Raw genomic sequence first — 18,681 nt, 5'->3', positions numbered from 1 at the left:
TGAGCAGTTTGTCTCTCCCACAGTACTCTGAGAATGCTACACACCACCCGTAGATCCACCTAGCGTACGTGTGTGTGTGTGTGTGTTTGAACACGTTGTACACAGCATGCTTATTAAATCAGTGGCAGAAAGGGATTCCGGCTGTGTGATTGGAGCTACAAAGGAGGCCATTCTGATTAAATGCATCTTAGACCTGCTTAGCACCGAGGCACAGAGAAAGAGGATGATTGTTGCCATTTAAATCTCTTTCGTTTCCTCTTTCTTTCACCAGCAGATTATTCCCATTCTGTTCTCCGAGTTCTCCATGTTAGGCTTCTTAACTTTTCAATTCATCCACTGTCCTACCTCTCTCTCCTCCCTCCTTTTCTGCAGTGGAAAACCCTGTCACAACTGTCATCCGTTATAAACTTCTTTCCCTCTTATAAGGACTTTGTGCTGATTCGTAGTTAATTGCTTCACAGATTTGAATAAAGCCAATCTGGATTAGTCAGGGGAATGACAGGCTAAAAACCCAGACAGAGCAGGCTGTTTTACACATTCTTGTACAATACAAGCAGGTAAAACTTTGAAATGTTCAAATGTAAAACTCAATAGCATGTTTTCATTATGTGGTTATACTTATGTATGATTACAAGTATGTATTATCACAGCCAGAGAATGTGTTAACTAACATGAACTAAAAATGAGCAATGCATCGTTACAGTATTTATTAATCTTTGTTAATGGTAGTTAATACAAATACAGTTGTTCATTTTTTGTTCTTGTTAGTTCACAGTTCACCGTGCATTAAATAATGTTAACTTTTGATTTTAAAAATGTATTAGTAAATGTTGAAATTAACTAAGATTTTACAAATGCTGTAGAAGTATTGTTCATTCTAGTTCATGTTAGCTAAAGCAGTTAATGTTAACTAATGAAACCTTCTTGTAAGGTGTTACCCATTCAAAGAAAAAACAAACAAAAAAAAACAGTTTATTGCCTAATAATTCAGACATTTGTTTACTTTTATACAGTAAATAATTGTTAGTAGTGTTGTCATGTTAAATCCTAGAAAAATTCAAATGTATGGCTCAGTAGTGCGTTTTTATATGTGGTTAATAAATCATTTTTAAGTGGTGAATTGTCATTCTTTAACACATGTACGTAACCCTGCAAGTCAAGCAGTCACAACTAAAACGTCTTAAACGTGCTTAACCTTGGGCCTGTAATCTGATGTGTCTGGATTAGATGTCACAGTGTTAGGGTGGTCTCCTCATCGGCTCTGTGACCCAGTTTTGTGAACAGATCAGAGTGGATGGTGTTTGGATCTAAAGGGTGAGGAGGGGTCTCTGAGCTCTGATCCTCCCCACCTGCAGAACCCGGGAGCGATGAATACGCTTCATTAAGGGTAGAACACAAAGCTGGCTTGTCCCTCGGCCCTTTGGGCCTGCTCTGCTTCCACAAATAGAGTCGCTGTTGTTTTAGGACTGTCGAGAGAGCAGAAACAGGATAGAGTCACCACAACCACTGGTCTTTTTCTATCTCTGTCCCACCTCCCTCTCTACTGAAATATGAAACAGAAATATAATGCATGGATTTGGACTAGTAATCAAGCTTGTGTTCCATTTCCTTCATGCTGTGCTGGTCACAGATGGGAGATGGCTGGATGCATTTGTGCAGCTGTTTTTATTTCCACCCCATTCTATCAAATGCTTTGTCTTCCTTTCACTTGCTGTCTTTCTCCCCTCCTTAGGTGCTCACGTATTTCTTTTCATCTTTTTTTTTAGGTGCACCAGGAAGGAGAAGTGTGAGCGGTCATCCGAGCCTCGCCGTTTCGCCTCTGATATAAAGCAGTGTGTGAGACTCAGCGTTCATCCCAACAACATCTCCGTGTCCCAATACAGTGTCATGGTGAGCGCTAATGATCAATTCTCTCCTTTGTTCCTTCTGTGTAATCCCACAATGAAATATCCTTAAGGTATACTGAGGAAATACTAAACCTCATTTAAGTGTTTCTGAGGATAAAGCCAAACGCTGGACATATTGACATTAGCCTTCACTAATTCAGTTATGGAGCCCATTGCTTTTCCGGCTCCATCATTAATGTGATCTTGCAAGTTCTGTCTTTATGGATCTGCTTGTTGCACTGATGGGTTTATGAAGAAACGTCATAGGCTACAGTTTGACCGTATCACACGTGTCATGTTATTTCAGAGACATTTAGGTCTAGGCTCTTAGGACACATGACACAAAGCTTATTAGTTGTGTGTTTATGGGTGGTGTACCCGTACCTTATGAGATCTAGCATTGACCGGTTATATCATTTTCTCATTAAAATACATATTTTGGTCAAACTGTTATTCTGAAAAGATGTTTATATGCTCCACAGCAAGAAAAAAATTGTGTGGGGGAGCGGGTGTTATTGGTCTTTTTTATTTAAAGGAATTAAATAATTGAAGATTAAAGGGGATTTAAGTGAATACAGAAATAGAAATAATGTACTGTAGTTAAGTAATCAATTTAAACTATTGAGATAGTTTATGCATACCTTCACTTTTATTTGTATGTCAAAACATAAAACATTTATTGCCACTTCACATTCAATTCAGTGAATTACATGAATAACAATTTGGCCATTTCTAATTAAATTTTAGGCAGTAATTTAATAAACTATGTCCTTAACAATAACATGCAAGAACTTGATTAATTGCTAAATGTAGGACATGAGACTCTTCTTTTATTGTTTGCCAGAACTGAGTTTCTTCCTCACTCCATAAATGTTTCTTTGAAGCTCAGCTTTTTACAACTATGCCAAATATCACCCAGAATTGCTTGTGTTTGGACATGCGCATATCTGAATGTATCTTCAGTTAAGGTTTTGTAAATAAGGTACATAACACAAAGTTCATATAAATACATTTAAAATTGGCTTAATTTAGTAATGCAATTAGGTTGATGTGTTTACATGACCCGAATGTGAGCAAATTCGGATTAATATCAGAATATTGCTGTACATGTAAACAGTTAAGGTGTCGTACTGACTCGTTACCTTGTGCCGTTCCTCATGTCAGTCACTACCGTACATGCCCCTATCCTTAGTCAGGACAGTTCATTTTTTTATTGTTGTTTATTTACTTGAACCTACAGTAGCTAATTGCTGACTCTACTCGTTCTGTGTGTGTGTGTGTGTGTGTGTGTGTGTGTGTGTGTGTGTGTGTGTGTGTGTGTGTGTGTGTGTGTGTGTGTGTGTGTGTGTGTGTGTAAAATCCATCAAAGCAGGCCATGGTTTCAGACCTTATCCTCATGTAATCCAGCACCTCCTCTGAGCCTTTATATCAGATTAACGTCTCCACTAGAGAAGCCTGCCTTTCAGCTGATTCAGGATCTGTATTCTGGGCCAAATTCAAAACCTCAACTACTAGGCTGTATAAGAGCTAATAAACTGCCCAGCGTGCACGTTAGGTACATGTCTGCTACAAAATGATGCTTAATCAGTACCTTGGGTATGTTTAGATAAACTAAATCATTTACACAGCAGTGTTTTTCCATATATAAGCCCTGTATTTCTTTCAATTAGAGCATTCATGTTGACTGTATCTAGGCAACTGGTCAAAAGCAGATGTCAGGATATTCAGTAGTAGCTGTTCAGTCGATGAGGAGTTGATGTGATCATATCGCCAGATTCCCATTTCAGTCCTTGTATAAACTGTCCAGGTGTGTTCTGGGAGTGCTAAGGCTTTAATCTTCAAATAATGAGCCCAATCCTCTCAATTTTCACAATCTTAGACCAGCTGAATTAGTCCAAGTGGTTTTAGTGTGTGTGTGTGTGTGTGTGTGTGTGTGTGTGTGTGTGTGTGTGTGTGTGTGTGTGTGTGTGTGTGTGTGTGTGTGTGTGTGTGTGTCGTATATGTTAGGAGGAAAAAAAAATTCCCCAAAGATGGCAATATCCTTGTTCTTGTCCATTTTTGATCCCCATGAGGAAAACAGCTTATGAATCATACTAAGTGATGTTTTTTGGCAAGATAAATATATATATATATATATATATATATATATAGAGAGAGAGAGAGAGAGAGAGAGAGAGAGAGAGAGAGAGAGAGAGAGAGAGAGAGAGAGAGAGAGAGAGAGAGAGAGAGAGAGAGAGAGAGACTTTTTTAAATCTTATACAGTTACTACAGTATTTTTTTTACATATATATGAATATATTTATGTGTGTTATGAAAAGACTTGTTAGGAATTTACACAGACAGCGTCAAATTGACCTTTTCCTTCAAACTGGAATTACTGAGAGGAAAACAACACATCTACAATGCAATAAATTGCAAACTGTACACAGAAATACACTATAGGCATTCATGCTGTTTCTTGACCTTTTTCATTATTGAATATTTGTTTGAGGAGATAAGCACAAAGCTTCTTTGTTCAATCTGCAGGGAGAATTTAGGGATTGAAATAAGTTTCTCATCAAAAAGAAAACATTTTTCTTTTTCGATTATTTCATGTTATTTCACATTGCATCCATAAGCTTTTCCTGGACCTTCACTCAGAAGTAAAGCAGCAGGACCACAGTAAAGCTCATCTTACAAGGAATTTATTTATTTATTTGAACTGCTCTTGTTCATATTACTGAGTGCATTTATCAAAGAAGTTTCTTTTAGATAATACAAAGGCTTCGATAAGCAGAGCATAGCACAGCTTTAACATTATCCTGAAGGAGGATTACACTTCTAAACTAGTTGTTTAAAGAAAACATCAGTCATGGCTGGATGTGCTATAGGTGCTCTCGGAATTAATTTAAATGTAGATTGATTTTATCCATGGGATTTTAAAGTACAACACGGGGTACAATAGGTAGCTCTCGGGGTCTCTGGGGTACATCGACAGCTCTGTTTCCCTCCACTAGCAAATCCTGAAGCATTATTAGAAACCCGCATCAGCATCTGACGTTCGTGAGAGTCTGCCGTCTTGATGCATTCTTCTGTTGAGGTAGGAGGTAATCAAAGACACCGTATTCCTCATTTGGACCCTCTGCTGCAAGAGGTCTTTTTTTGTTTATTTGTAGGGTCCCTCGCCGAGAGGGATGATTTTCATATTTATCATGGCCGGCGAGAGTTTGTTCGCCGCTGCTTGAAATGTAATTGAAGAAATTCTCTCTGCATCTCTCTCTCTAAAAGGAAAAATAAATTAAATCCCAGAGTGGCATCGCCATCCACCGGTGCATCCTGAACTTTAATGGGAAAGCGGAAAACAGCGAGAGAGGGGGAGAGATGGGAAAAGTGTCTGCAACATGTCCCTGCCTTTTCATTAAACAGCAATCTAAAAACAGCCCCGGTCAGCCGTTCGGTTGAGTAAAGGGTGTTTCAGGCCATATCACCAATGTAATGCTGGGTGCAGGGCCACTCTATGCAAGGCTGCAGCTTCCTATTAGTGTGGATATTCCGATTTTATCCACTTCACCTCCCATGATGCCCTCACAGAGCATTACTACACGCTTTCCCAAACTGACCCCCAACAGAATCAAACTGACAGAGAGAGCGGCAGCATATTGGCTGTGTCTTTCTAACTATATACAACTTCATTATTTTCTCTCCCTGCAATCTCTTTATTTGGTGCATTCTTTGACATTATAACATATCCGGATGGTATCTGGATATTCTTTCACTCCTTGCACATTTATCAAATTGTAGAAACAATGATGTAATGGCAGGTGTAAAGGGGGCATTTATTTGTCTCATGACAGTTGCTCTTTCTCATTTCCCATCGTTCACTCGTTTCTCACTTCATCTGACTCGCGTCGGGCAACATGTGCTTCAGAGCAGGGCTTGAAATTCATTCGAAGGCCGGGAGCCAGAGGGCTTTGTGGGTAACAGAGATGGAGAGGACAGAGACAGAGCATAAAGAAAAAAGAGAACGAAAACTCTCACCCTTAGCCCTCTCTCTTCCTCACTCTCTCCTTCTCTCTTTCAATTTCCCACCCACTTGAGTTCAGTGAAACACATTAGAGTCAGTACAGGCTGACTGATGGTTGACTGAAGTCTCTTGATGTCTCTGGACATTTTCCTCAAGGAAATTTAAGAGATATGTGGCCGCTGGTTCAATGGCCTGATTTCGCTGTGGCCACGTGGCAGCTGGGATATTTATGGAATGGCTACGTGTGTTTTCTGGGATGTCTTGATGTCTGCGGCTGGATTGAGATTTCCCATGTGTGGTGTCTGCAGACTTCCTTCTCTCTCAAGAGCCTTTCAAATCACAGACGTGAGAAAATATCCACGTTACAGCAATTTTAGGAGCAGCGGCAGCAAAAATGAGTTTATTATCTGCACAAAGATGGTGTGTCAGTTCGCGATACATACCAAAGTTTGTCTTGTCCATTATTGCCTTTTATTTTCTCCCCTGTATAACTTCATCTTGTCTTTTCTTTTTCCTTGACAGCTCGTGCTGGAGGCACATAATGTACCAGAACTTTCTGCGGGGGTCAACTGCACCTTTGAGGACCTGGCGGAGATGGACGGTCTGGTCGAAGGGAACCGCATTACCTGCAGCTCTCCTGCGGAGAAGGAAGTTCCTCGCATTGTCGTAGACCAAGGTGTGAATATATGCCGTCACTAACCAGTCAAATTTAAGAGGAAATTGGGCAAAAGGCCTGAATGTTGACGTTTGTTGTGGCAGTGTTAATAGACTGAGACTAAAAGTGAGACTGTGACATTTTTATAATTGGAGACGCTGGATCGAGAAATCTGCCCCAGACTCCAGAGATGCTGGATTTATATCAGAGAGAAAGACTGTCTAAGAAAGAGAGAGAGAGTGATAGGCATAAACACCTGAGCAGAGATGGAAGTTTACATGCTCATTATCTTGCCTGCAGCTGTTGACTTTTGCCGCAGGACGCGTTTTGTAATTGAGTGAATAAAGGTCGTCAAGTGGGAGGCAGTTTTGGCATTCTGTCTCCTGCTCTCTCGTCTGTCTCTCTCCATTTCAGTCTTTCATTTTGAGGCTCCATTGGCATAGAGGTTTGAGAGATTTTTCAAGTAAAGTGATTGGATTGGATCTCCTGAACTGATGACACTCTTCACTCCATCTGCTCGGCTGAAATGGATTTGACAGCATTCACTCCAGCAGATAAGAGAGAGAAAAGATTTTTCAAGAGAGAACATTTTGCCATCCTCTTTCGCACTCTCGTAGATGCCGTTCTTTCGCCTCTCTTTTCTCTAAGATGTGCTTGGTTACCCCGACATAATTGAAACGAGCGCACATCTGGGCAGCTGTCTGGAGGCTGGTAATTTTTCATAATATGAAAACGTCTCAGCGTTAGGATAATGAAGACGCGCGCTTCTGCAGAAACAAGGGAATACTCCTCCGCGTGTGTTTCCAGGACACAGGTAGAAAAAAAGGGGGGGGGGTGAGTAAAACACAACATAATACAAGGCTGAATGGAAGCAACAGTGTTCTTACAGAGCATCTCGGATAGAAACACCCGCAAATTATCCTAGTAAGTGGCAAAGCGGCCTGGATGTGAGGTTGAAAGAGCCGTGCGCAGGGGTGTGAGGTGTGTGAATAATGATGCATGCCAGTCAGGCCACCATGAAATTACAGGTCGGCCCAATCTGCAAGGGCCCAGAGCTCTGAAATGCCGCAGTGCAAAAACACACTCTCTCACCACTGCATAAGTACACTATTACACACCTGAGGGTGCACACTTATACACATTCACACACTACTGGATACATGTACCATCACTGTCATGCACAAACAGTATTTAACCCCTAATACTGGGATGTGTCATAACATAAGTTGTGAATCACGATGCGTTTTTATGGGTGTTGTATGCACACACACATTCTCCTGCAGTTATAGGTCACTTATTCGTGCTCTCTCCCATATTCCTCACTTTCCTTTCATTTCTTAGTGTCATGGTTACCATGTATGTCCTGAGTGACTCATTAAAGGCGGACATACTCTGCAGCGGGTGGCAGGGGGCCTGCACACAGACACCCGCACACATACACACACACACACACTCCGGAGATACCAGCCATCAAGGTAACATTTAGGTGAGCTAATTAGGACAAATTCATTGTCAGGTACACTTTACAGTGATTGATGAATGATTCGCTCTTTGTTGAAGAAACACCGCACGACAGGGAAGGGGAGTGCATTAGGAGAACAGGAAAGAGGTTGAAGAGAAATATGTGAGAAAAGGAGAGACTGAAATAGATGGAGAATGGGGGAAAAAGTATGATCTTCCTTTGAGAGGGGAGATGTCGTGTCCGGCATGTTGAATTAAACATGAGCTTCTTCATTAGCTCAGATAAAAACACTCTGAAGATGGACACTTTTGTGCCACATTTCCATTAACTTGTACAGGTTTCTTTCTCTCACTCTGTCTCTCTTCTCCTCTTCTTCAGGGATTTTTTCATGGGAAGGGTTTTAGATCATTTTTGGCAGAGAGGAGCAGTCACCTTATTCCTAAACATACTCTATTATCCACACACTATACAAACTACTTACTATATAACCTAATTAAGACAGCTTGGTGTCGTTGGTGTATGAATGAGATACAGTAATTTCTAGTTTACATTAAACGTAGTGTTTTGAATTAGCATGTTGCTATGCTAACAGCGTGATAATCTAAGCAGTAAAATACACAATAGACACAAAGTCCCTTGAGGAAAGTCAGTTATATTTGCAATGCTTCTGGGCAGGTTTCCAGAGCATGCAAAACAAACTCCTATCTACTTGAATGGGGAAATGCCTAAATCTCAAAAACTGCTGATCTGAACCTACCTATAATGTTGTTTGTTATGCTCAAATAGCGTTATTTCAGGTTGGTCCAGCCAATGCGCATGTGGAGTCCCAAGTGTGCACGTCTCAGGACACTGACTGTTTCTATGGGAACCGGATCTTCTAATGGCTGCTGCAATGTCATGATGATTTTATTTATATTGCGTGTTGCACTACCATTCATCATAAAATTAGTGAATTATCATTGTATATACTGTATACAGACTTTACTCAAATATTGGGTAAATTAATCCCAATATGAATTTGAAATTAATTTAATTAATTTGAATAACACTTGTTTTTTAAATCTATACTTTTTAGTGTCTTAACATTGTAGTGCATTGTCACTCACCTTTTGGAACAATCTGCTTTCTCTGTAGGCAGCTCACTCGCCTTATATCAACTGATGTAGCAACTATGTCAACACTTTTAATGTTTTCCTCCTGCCTCTTAGGTGACCATCAGATTGTCCAGCTCTACCTCAAATCAAAAGAGACGGGACTAGCTTTTGCCAACACTAGCTTTGTCTTCTACAACTGCAGTGTTCACAAGTCGTGAGTATCTTTTGTATTTACAACTGATGTTGTGCAGTAGTGTAACATCTCATCTATTTTCAAGAATACTTAAACTAATCTAAATCTGCACCCTCTCCTTGTCTCAGGTGTTTGTCCTGTGTTGGAAGCCCATACCAGTGCCACTGGTGCAAATACCGCCACACATGCACCCATGACCCGAGCAGCTGCTCTTTCCAGGAGGGCCGTGTCAAACAGCCAGAGGTGAGTTAGTTGTGATTGGTCAGACACCGGGTTTTGTAATTGGCCATCATCATTCTAAATTGGACCTAAATGAGTTAATTGGCGGAGAGGTGCAGTTCAGGTCCTGTCCCGATTGTGAGAACTTACCCAGCCTCACCCCATCACGTTGAGCCACTTCATACACATCTGCTGGCTTTGAATTTGACTTAATTCTCATTAAATCTCTCATATTAATATCTGGATTCCCACCAACATCTTTTTCCATGTAAATTATCAATAATATTGGCACTACTCTCATGCTTTTAGGCCACCGCAGGCCCGTCAGATAAATTAAAAGCTGCTGTTGGGGCTCGGCACTTTCCTAACTCACTCTCAGAGAGATGCCAAGGAGGGTCGAGCCATCGAGTTTGTTTCACTGATGCGCCCTTTAATCCCTCCCCACGGGTCTACATGGCACAGATCACAATGTGTTTATTTCATTTGCGTCATGCAACTGAGGAGAAGTCGGCAGCTAGCATGAACATACAATTATGTACATCGTGCTTGTTTGCATAGCTATGAAATGCGTAATGAATTATGAGGACACCTGCCCCCTGAGGCTATGTGTTTTAGACACACAAATGTGTATCCTCATCATTTAGCATTCATTAACATCTCTCAACAAAGCGTTTCTCTGGCTGCCAGCGTTTGGCGTTCCAATTATCAAATGGACACGCTGTCAATATTGACCAGTTTAATATTAGGATTCCCTATTGTGTGTCGAGCGACTTACAAAGCAGGAACTGAATATTAGCACATGTTAATGACATTTCCACTGGATGTTTTTGTTTGATTTTTGTTTTAAGGCAGGTGTTTTGTCCAGTTAATGAGTTTAATTTGGATTTCATTAACCCCTCATACCGGAGGTCTAAGATCCGCTTCCAAACTCCGGGTGGTTTTGAATTAATGACTGGGGATGTTTACCGTGCAAATCCTCCGAGCAGACGCTGACAAGTCAACTTTGCATGGAGAAATTAGATGACCTTTTGCATTGACCTTCCACAGATTAATTTCTGTGTTTTATACCAATTAAGGGATTGCTGAGAGTGATCTGAATAATCCGGACTTGTCTTTCAATGGATGGTGAAAGCGAGAAGCCCCCCTGTAGTCTGAGCCTTTCAATATGTGCCTGTGAGCACAGGAGAACAGTCTACATTCATAAATAAAACGTGCCACAGCATCAGAGTGTCGTCTCTGGCAAGATTTAACAACATTGTGTCTTCGATTCACAGTCTCTCACATTTAAATATCTGACGGGTCTTCTTCAGCTGTATGCTTTTTGTTTCATTATATTTCAATTTGTGTGACACTTTTTATGTTTAACAACAGCAGCAAAGGAATTATGTTTGGTGGCAAAATTCAAATATTTGAAGTCATTTTCACTTCTCAGTTAGTTTCTCATTTTAATTGGATTTTCCAGTTATGCATCATAATATATCCAGGATGTATTAGTGTTATCATGTTATATAAAGTAGGGGAATGTGGCAAAATATGTATATATATTCAGAGAGATGCATGTGATAAAAGTATTTAGCATTCACTGTAAAAAATAATAGATAATTTAAGTGGTTCAGATAGCATAATATTTTGAGTTTCTGTTGATTAAACCAATCTCCTTCATTGTATTACCATTTAATTTTTTTTTATTTCAGTGAATTTAAAAGTTTACGGCAAAAGTTAAACCAACAATAATGTTTTACAGTGTTTGTAATTGCATTTTCTATATGGCAGGTAAAATTAGTTTTTGCAAAAAAATCAGACGTCTGCATATTGATAAATTTCCACTGTAAAAAACCACACACTTTTTTGTTCTTCTTTTTTTTTTTGATTAGCTAAAAATTATTAAATGAGGCATTCCTTTGTTTTTGTTTTTAATAGTAACTGTTGGGTAAAGTGTGTCAGATGCTTTGAGGTAAGCTCTGTCAGTGGATTAACTGTAATCCTATAAATCTTGACATATTTCCCTGTAATTATGGAATAATGATGCTTTTGTTTGTTCAGTCGAGGTTTTTTTGTTTTCTAACTGTCCTATACGAGTCTTGATTTCCTCTCTGGCTAGAGTATGTGTACTAAGGGTAGTGCTAAATCCTGTCAGCTTCAGTCGCTGTCTGTGTCAGTCCCCCATGTCTCATTCTTGGCTACTGACATAATGCTGCATGACTAAATGCATGCCGTCCTGACCCAGACGTCCACTGCACTTTAGAAAACAACTTCTGTTATAGCTTGGCTTTTTACCTCCTTTTAGGAATTGCAAAGTGCCTGCTTACAGCATGCCTTACCGACGGGTAATGTGAAATTGTGGTGTGATTTTGAATAATAGATACATTAACAGTCAAAAGTTTGACACTAGATCAATTCCCATGAACCTATAAACCTTTTAATCATGCTCAAATACATGAAATTAGTTTTGTAAACAAATATAAATGTAAATATAAAGTAAAATGTAAGAGTTTTCAATGATTGAAATTTGACCATTTAACACAAAATACCCTTTTCACTTTGTGTATTGAAATCAATTGTGAGTGGAGTCTTCCATGCACTTGGCATGAGGATAACTATTTATAACACTTATGACTTGCCGTCCATGTAAAGCGATCCAAATCAGTCTTTTGAGTTTCCATGACTGTTAAGATGCTGCCTTAAGGGCCCTACACACCGGGACGAATATCGTCCCGTCCCGTTTTTCAACGCGTTTTTTGTGTTCACACCCAAGCGATTTTCGCTGACGATGAGCCGAGTGAACATGCATTCCCTGACATTAGATGGCGCTTAATGTAAAACAGAAATACTCCATAACAGTTCTCTTTTATCAAGATTTTTGTAGTCGCTGTCGCGTTTGTCATATAGTTCTTTATGTTCCGACACCAACGAGACCAGCAGCTCTAAATGTCTAAATGTCGGCGAATATCGCGCGCGAAATTCGTCCCGGTGTGAACAGGCCTTTAGAAAGAAGCTGCATATAGACAGGAGACAGTGAGGTAGCTCATTCAATTTGGCAACAATATGGTAGATGAGGCATTAGAAAGAAAAGGAGAGAGGTGTGGGAAACAGGAACCAATCGATCCAGTGAACTCTCTACCATCTTAAGATGTTAATTGACAGGCACAATTGGCGGCTTTGTACAACTGAGCTGCAGATTGTGAAGAGAAGGATTTTGGTCTGAGATCAGAACCATGAGATGGCCTCTCTGCTTTGCCTTCCTCGGGGAGAAACTTTGAAGTAAAAATCATTTAGATCGAGGTGGAAGACAAGACTTGAAGAAAATACCAGCTCTTGAGGGGAGCGAGAGTGAAAACAAACAGATGAAAAGAAAGGAAATGTCAGAGGTGTGAGAGGATAAGAGTATGTGTGATGCCGCAGGAAGTGAAATGGGGCAAGGAACGAGAGAGGAGGGTTTTTGCCTTTGGCGGTAGGGAGGCACGTTAAAGCGCAAGGAGTGCAGGGAAGCCTTGGTAATCATCCAGCTAACACCACGAGAGCTGTGGAGAGAATTAGGCGTTTCATCTTCTACCCGACTGAACGCTGCCATTATGCATACATACTCAAACAGCTCTAATTATGGATCTATCACTCCGTGCCAGCTCGCTACCCTCTGTTCTCTGTGCCAGGGCGTCTTCCTCCCCACTCGCACTCAATGACTATCTTTGTCTCGGCGCATCTCTAACAGAAGCGCACGCACTGAACTTAAATCTTTTTCCCACCTACAGTATCTCTTTCTTCAGTGTCTAATTATATCAGTCCTGTTCTGAGACGTTGGAGATTCAGCTGCAGTCAGTAGTAAACAATTGAGAGCCCAATCGCTGTTTGCCTCACTTCACGTCCCTTTGACAAACACATCATTATGCTTCAGCTCACCCTCGGGCCTTTCTTGCTCAGACCAAGACTGTAAACCCACTCTCAAGAGCCTTTTTTATCTGTAAAATGCCTATTTATAATGATAATTTCCCTTTTTTTTAATCAAACCCTGCTTTGTTTTCCCACCTCAAATGAGTCGCCTCGGGCACGTCTTGTCAGATTTGACACGCGTCACGGACAAGGAAGGAAACCGCAATGTCAAGTCATTTGTCACATGAATGCATTTTGAATTACTGTCTCTGCATTTTTTTTGTTAACATCTCTTCCAGTAAGACTCTTTAGCTGTATTTGGCTCAAGGCTACAGGAATCATTCTCTTTGTGGACTCAATGGACACTGGCTCTCTTTCTGTGCCTCAAGACAGGAAGTGTGGCCACTTTTTTGATCTGCTTCAGTTAAGTTCAAAGCAGCAAGACAACAAGATCTAGTTTGTTGCCGATGGGGTAAAGTGGTGTAATGGTTGAGGCTCTGAGACTATGATGTTGCTGGTTCAATCCCCGCAAGCAACTTACCATAACCATCGCCATTGTGCCCTTCAAAAATGTTGCCGACATTCTTTGGCGAAAATGTTCAGGAACTGTCTTAGGTTTCGAAATCAGCAATAGAGTGTTTTATTTGTATACATCTCTGTCCTTTTTTCTCGGCCTCCTTGTAAAGACTTAATAACCTGGCCTGACAAAAACAGCCCTAGTCTTCAGTGTCTCTGAAGACTCCATATTAGAGTCTCCCAGCCTTCAATTATACTGTTGTTATGCTTGGAGTCAATCTCCCTCCGCATAAAGCTGCCAGCAGAGCCGTGCTCATCCGTCAATAAGAGGCGTGGAGAGACGGGGGGGCTGGCCAGACACCTTCCCCAAAGAAGAAAGGGCAGGCTGAAGAGACTTGGGCATGGATGGACAAAGATATTGGTGTTTTAGTGGGCGGTTTTCCCTTGTCATGCCTTATTTATGACTGAGACTGCTGCCAATAAACATGTTCACATTATATCAGTGTAATAGGGAAATAAATTCTTGTAGGGTGGTCTGGGGAAGGACTTAGAGAGGCCCGTGTAGACCATGGGGCTGAGTAGCTATTATCAAGGTGCAGGGGCTCTAAATGAGAACCAAAACATTGGCTGAAAGTCGGGTCAGTGTAGGGCTGCCCTCTGCGGAATGGGTGTGCATTTTACTCCCATCTTTTTACTGATGACTTTAATATCTGGAGTGGTTGGAGATATGATGATATGATGGAGTGTGGATGTGGGTGTGTGGGGGGTGGGGGTGGGGGGTGTTGTAGTGTCTTTGCTGTTTTATTTAAGACCGCAATTATGCATGTGGGTGGTGTATTTGTTTATTTGGCATGTTAAGTTAAGTGTCTATTTCTCCCTTTCTTGTGAAGGTGTGCATTTATGTGCAGTAAACTGAAACACTGTCTCCTGTACTGTAAATATCCTGTATGAAAGTTAAACTGAAAAGGGGTTTAAGGCCCAACCTCATGCCCATACAAAATATTACCTCGCTGCAGTCGGACTGCGGCGCATCTTTAAATTCACACTCAGTATTCAATCTGCATTCCTAGCTGCTTTGGTTCAGATAGCACCTCAGTTTGTATTCATCTTACAAAAGCCGCCTGAGCACTTTGAACACCCTGCACTGCATAAATACCACTCTGCGCCACCTCGTTGGTTTCTTCCGTAGTATCTGAAAGACAACGTTACATCAGTCTAAGTAGTCAGGGACTTAGAAAGAAAAAAAAAATACACTGAAAAGTTCTTTATCCTCTTTCTCCTTAAGATTAAATTTCATCTTTTTGTCTGCTTGAATTAACAGCACTCACTTTTATTTTCGTTTTGTAGATAGGCTGTCAAATTATCTATAATGACTTTTTTAAACTGTGCCCCAGAGCAATCCAGCCATGCTAATAAGCTTCAGACCATCGTTATTGGCCCAAACTTTCAGCCAAGTGAGCAGTCAAGATAGATTTTGATAGACTAAGAACAGGCCCACACTCATTTTGAGGTTTTATTAGGCTCAACCTAAAGGAAGCACCAGGGAGATTCTTGCATATTTTAAGGGATCTCTTTGTTTTATCTTTTGATACTTACAATTTGTGACCTTGCAGTTTGTTCTTCTCATGCAGGAATGTCCTCAGCTGCTTCCAGCGGATCGTATCCTAGTTCCAGTGAACGTGGTGAAACCCATCACCCTTCGGGCCAAGAACCTCCCCCAGCCACAGTCGGGCCAGCGGGGGTATGAGTGTGTGCTCACCATACAGGGTGTGGAGCAGAGAGTTCCTGCCCTCCGCTTCAACAGCTCCAGTGTACAGTGCCAGAACACATCGGTAAGACTGTGTGTGTGTGTGTGTGTGTGTATGACTACGAGTGTGTTTAGTAAACGTTTCAGCGAATTTGTCTGTGGACACAAGGGTACTCTCAGACACAAGGCGCAGAATTTTAAGCAACACAAAAAGTCGTAGACATGATAAAAGGGAGCGGTTGTTTGGAGATTGTGTAAGAGCGGCTTATTTTAGTCACAAGTGCATTCTGCACTGAATATTTAGTGCATGTTTGCTTGTTCTCCCAGCATCAGCAGTGTAGGGATTTTGGAGACCTCTCCACTGTGTGCTGTGATGACTTACCCGAGGATGAACCTGCCAGGAATGATAAAAGCATTCTTCCAATGAAGAAAACTAGTAAATGTGTGCCTCTCTCTCTCTCTCTCTCTCTCTTGTTCCCACGGCTTCAGTACTTGTATGATGGGATGGAGATGAGTAGCCTCCCTGTGGATCTGATGGTCATCTGGAACGGAGACTTCAGCATTGACAACCCGGCCCAAAACAAAGGTGAGGTCTCTGATCCGGCAGCCCTGCTAGTACCCCTGGATTCAGTCTCCATGGCAACAGACTTGCAGCATCCATCCCCTGACATCCTGGTGGAGTTGACTGCAGATAGCCTCGGCTTCTGCTTAACTTCTATATCATCTCTTTATTTCTCTCTTTTTTTAGAGAGAAATATCTCATGTTCGCACCTCTCATCTTCTCCCTGTGTGTATATCTTTGCACCACACAGAAGGTCAGAGACATGTCACAATTAGATCTACCATTGTATTTAAGTGTTCAAATAAACCTGTTAGAAAGTCAGAGACCTGTAGCCAACAAACACCCTCTACAGAGACATAATGTCAGATAAGACCGAATATAATGTATTTAAACTCAACCCAGTACAAGCTGAAATCCAATACAAAACCTTCTACAGCTTCTGCAGTCTTAACTATGCAAAAACCATTTCATCATTATCAATATTTCTTTGTCTGATCATAATTTGATATATATATATATTGTATTTATAATATATTTAAATAATATATGTATGTACTACATATTATATTATTATTATATATAATATTTCATATTTTTTGCTCAAAGACAATTTGCTAATGGGGTAAGAAAAATAAACTGAATTCATATTGCATTTTAATTTGTTTTGTATTTTTGCTTCTCCACTGATTTTTATCAAGTGGATGTTTAGCTGTTTTTACTGGAAAACGAGACAAAAATACTGATTAAGAAAATGATTTTTCGCACTTAAAAAGATGCTCTGACCATTAAAGGAAAATTCAGACTTATTGCAGAGGCAGTTTGAGCTCTCAGAGATTTCTAAACATTTAAGCTCAATGTCAAGACTAGAAGTTCTAAAAACATTTTAATTGATATAAAATGGATTTGGACTAAAGTTAAACATGCTCCCCTGCTTTAAGTCAAATCAATGAACATAGCACGAATGCATGTGAGTGTGTTATTAAAGTGCTGTGTGTGCCTGTGTGAAGGTTAGGCTAATTTAAGAGGGGAACTAAAGTATGCGAGATTCCTCCCTCGCTTCCCGCTGAGGGGGAGCCACTCCGGGGGCAGCAGTTGATGGACGGATCATACATGCATCTAATAGCAATTAAAAATGCCTGTCTGGTTTCCATGGAGATGAAACATAATATCACTGTACCAGGGAGCAGAGAAGAGGAGCAATTATCTTTAGAGCTGAGAGGAAGCAAGAAAATAGGGAATATGTTATATTTTCTGTAGTTTTTCCATTATTTTAGAAATATTTCTGGCCATTGCTGCAAATTACATCAGTTTTGATTTTGCTTTGATCAGTGTACCATGGGTCTCCCAACATTATTTGACCTTTGCCCTCCCTGTATCTCCAGTGCACCTGTACAAGTGTGACGCACGACGGGAGAGCTGTGGACTGTGTCTGAAGGCGGACCCTCTGTTTGGCTGTGTGTGGTGTAAGGGAGAGAACCGTTGCTCTCTGAAACAGCACTGTCCTCACCCGCAGAGCATGTGGCTCGAGCACAATGGCATCAATAGCAAGTGCACGCACCCCAAAATCACAAAGGTAAATCTATGGTGCACCAGTACATATGAAAGCATACTGTAACACAAAGTGGGTTCCAAAAGTCTGAGATCACTACCTGAGATATTTTTTTTTTATATCATTATTACAAATTGTGAAAACTTAAATGTAAAATTAGCATGAATTTTATACTAATATAATTAATTTACTGCACTGTTTATAAAAAAAAAAGTATCCTAAGATTTTCTATGTGGTCTCAGACCTTTGGACCGCACTCTATACAGTATATATAGGTCACTAGGTCACAGGTGAAAAGATTCTCAGTGGAGAACTGTAAATGGCTATTTTAATATTTTTAGCTTTAGTCCATTTTAATTTTTAGCTGAGTCTTAAGTGTCTGGGTTCTTGTCATTCTTAGTATAATATCACGTTCCACAGGTACAATAAAATCCTTGTAACATAAATAAACATCTCAGCTGTACTCACTGACATATGCATGTTTTATGGTTAACCATCATTGTGGAGATGAACAGTTGATATTAAGAGAAAGAAAAGGTGAAGGATGAACAGATGGGTGCATTGCTGAAAGAGATATGATGAAAGTGCGACCTTGGGCGGAATACTGAGAGTGAAAGAATTTCCAGGAAGAGTGGATGGATGGAGGAAAGGAGGAACATAGAAGCCTCTGCACCACCAACCCCATCTGTAGCACCACATCAAAATGATTGATGACCATAGCGGAAAGGGAAATGCTACTTGTTTGCCACAGGTTCTGAATGACGGACAGCAGATGTGTCTGAAGCTTATTAATCAAACGCAGAAACCTGTTGGCACAAGGACCCGTTCGTTCACAGAAAAATATAGAAGAATGGAATGTAGTGGATGTGAATGGTGAAATTATAGAAAGCATAATCCCAAACTCATCATCATCTTCTGTTCTGTCATT

General features: G+C 40.6%; 1 protein-coding gene across 1 annotated transcript in view; it reads left to right on the top strand.

The window, feature by feature from the left end:
* Positions 1-18,681, top strand: part of plxna4 (plexin A4) — a 205,986-nt gene that overhangs the window by 145,589 nt on the left and 41,716 nt on the right. The window contains exons 6-12 of the mRNA XM_081363538.1: positions 1,767-1,890; positions 6,412-6,565; positions 9,215-9,314; positions 9,422-9,536; positions 15,527-15,727; positions 16,132-16,228; positions 17,587-17,777. Of these exons, the coding sequence (XP_081219664.1) occupies positions 1,767-1,890; positions 6,412-6,565; positions 9,215-9,314; positions 9,422-9,536; positions 15,527-15,727; positions 16,132-16,228; positions 17,587-17,777 (982 nt within the window). The remainder of the gene's footprint in view (positions 1-1,766; positions 1,891-6,411; positions 6,566-9,214; positions 9,315-9,421; positions 9,537-15,526; positions 15,728-16,131; positions 16,229-17,586; positions 17,778-18,681) is intronic.

Source organism: Scardinius erythrophthalmus, assembly GCF_964197995.2.
Source record: "Scardinius erythrophthalmus genome assembly, chromosome: 4".
In the NCBI taxonomy this organism is placed as follows: domain Eukaryota; kingdom Metazoa; phylum Chordata; class Actinopteri; order Cypriniformes; family Leuciscidae; genus Scardinius; species Scardinius erythrophthalmus.
This window is presented reverse-complemented; position numbering and strand designations above follow the sequence as displayed.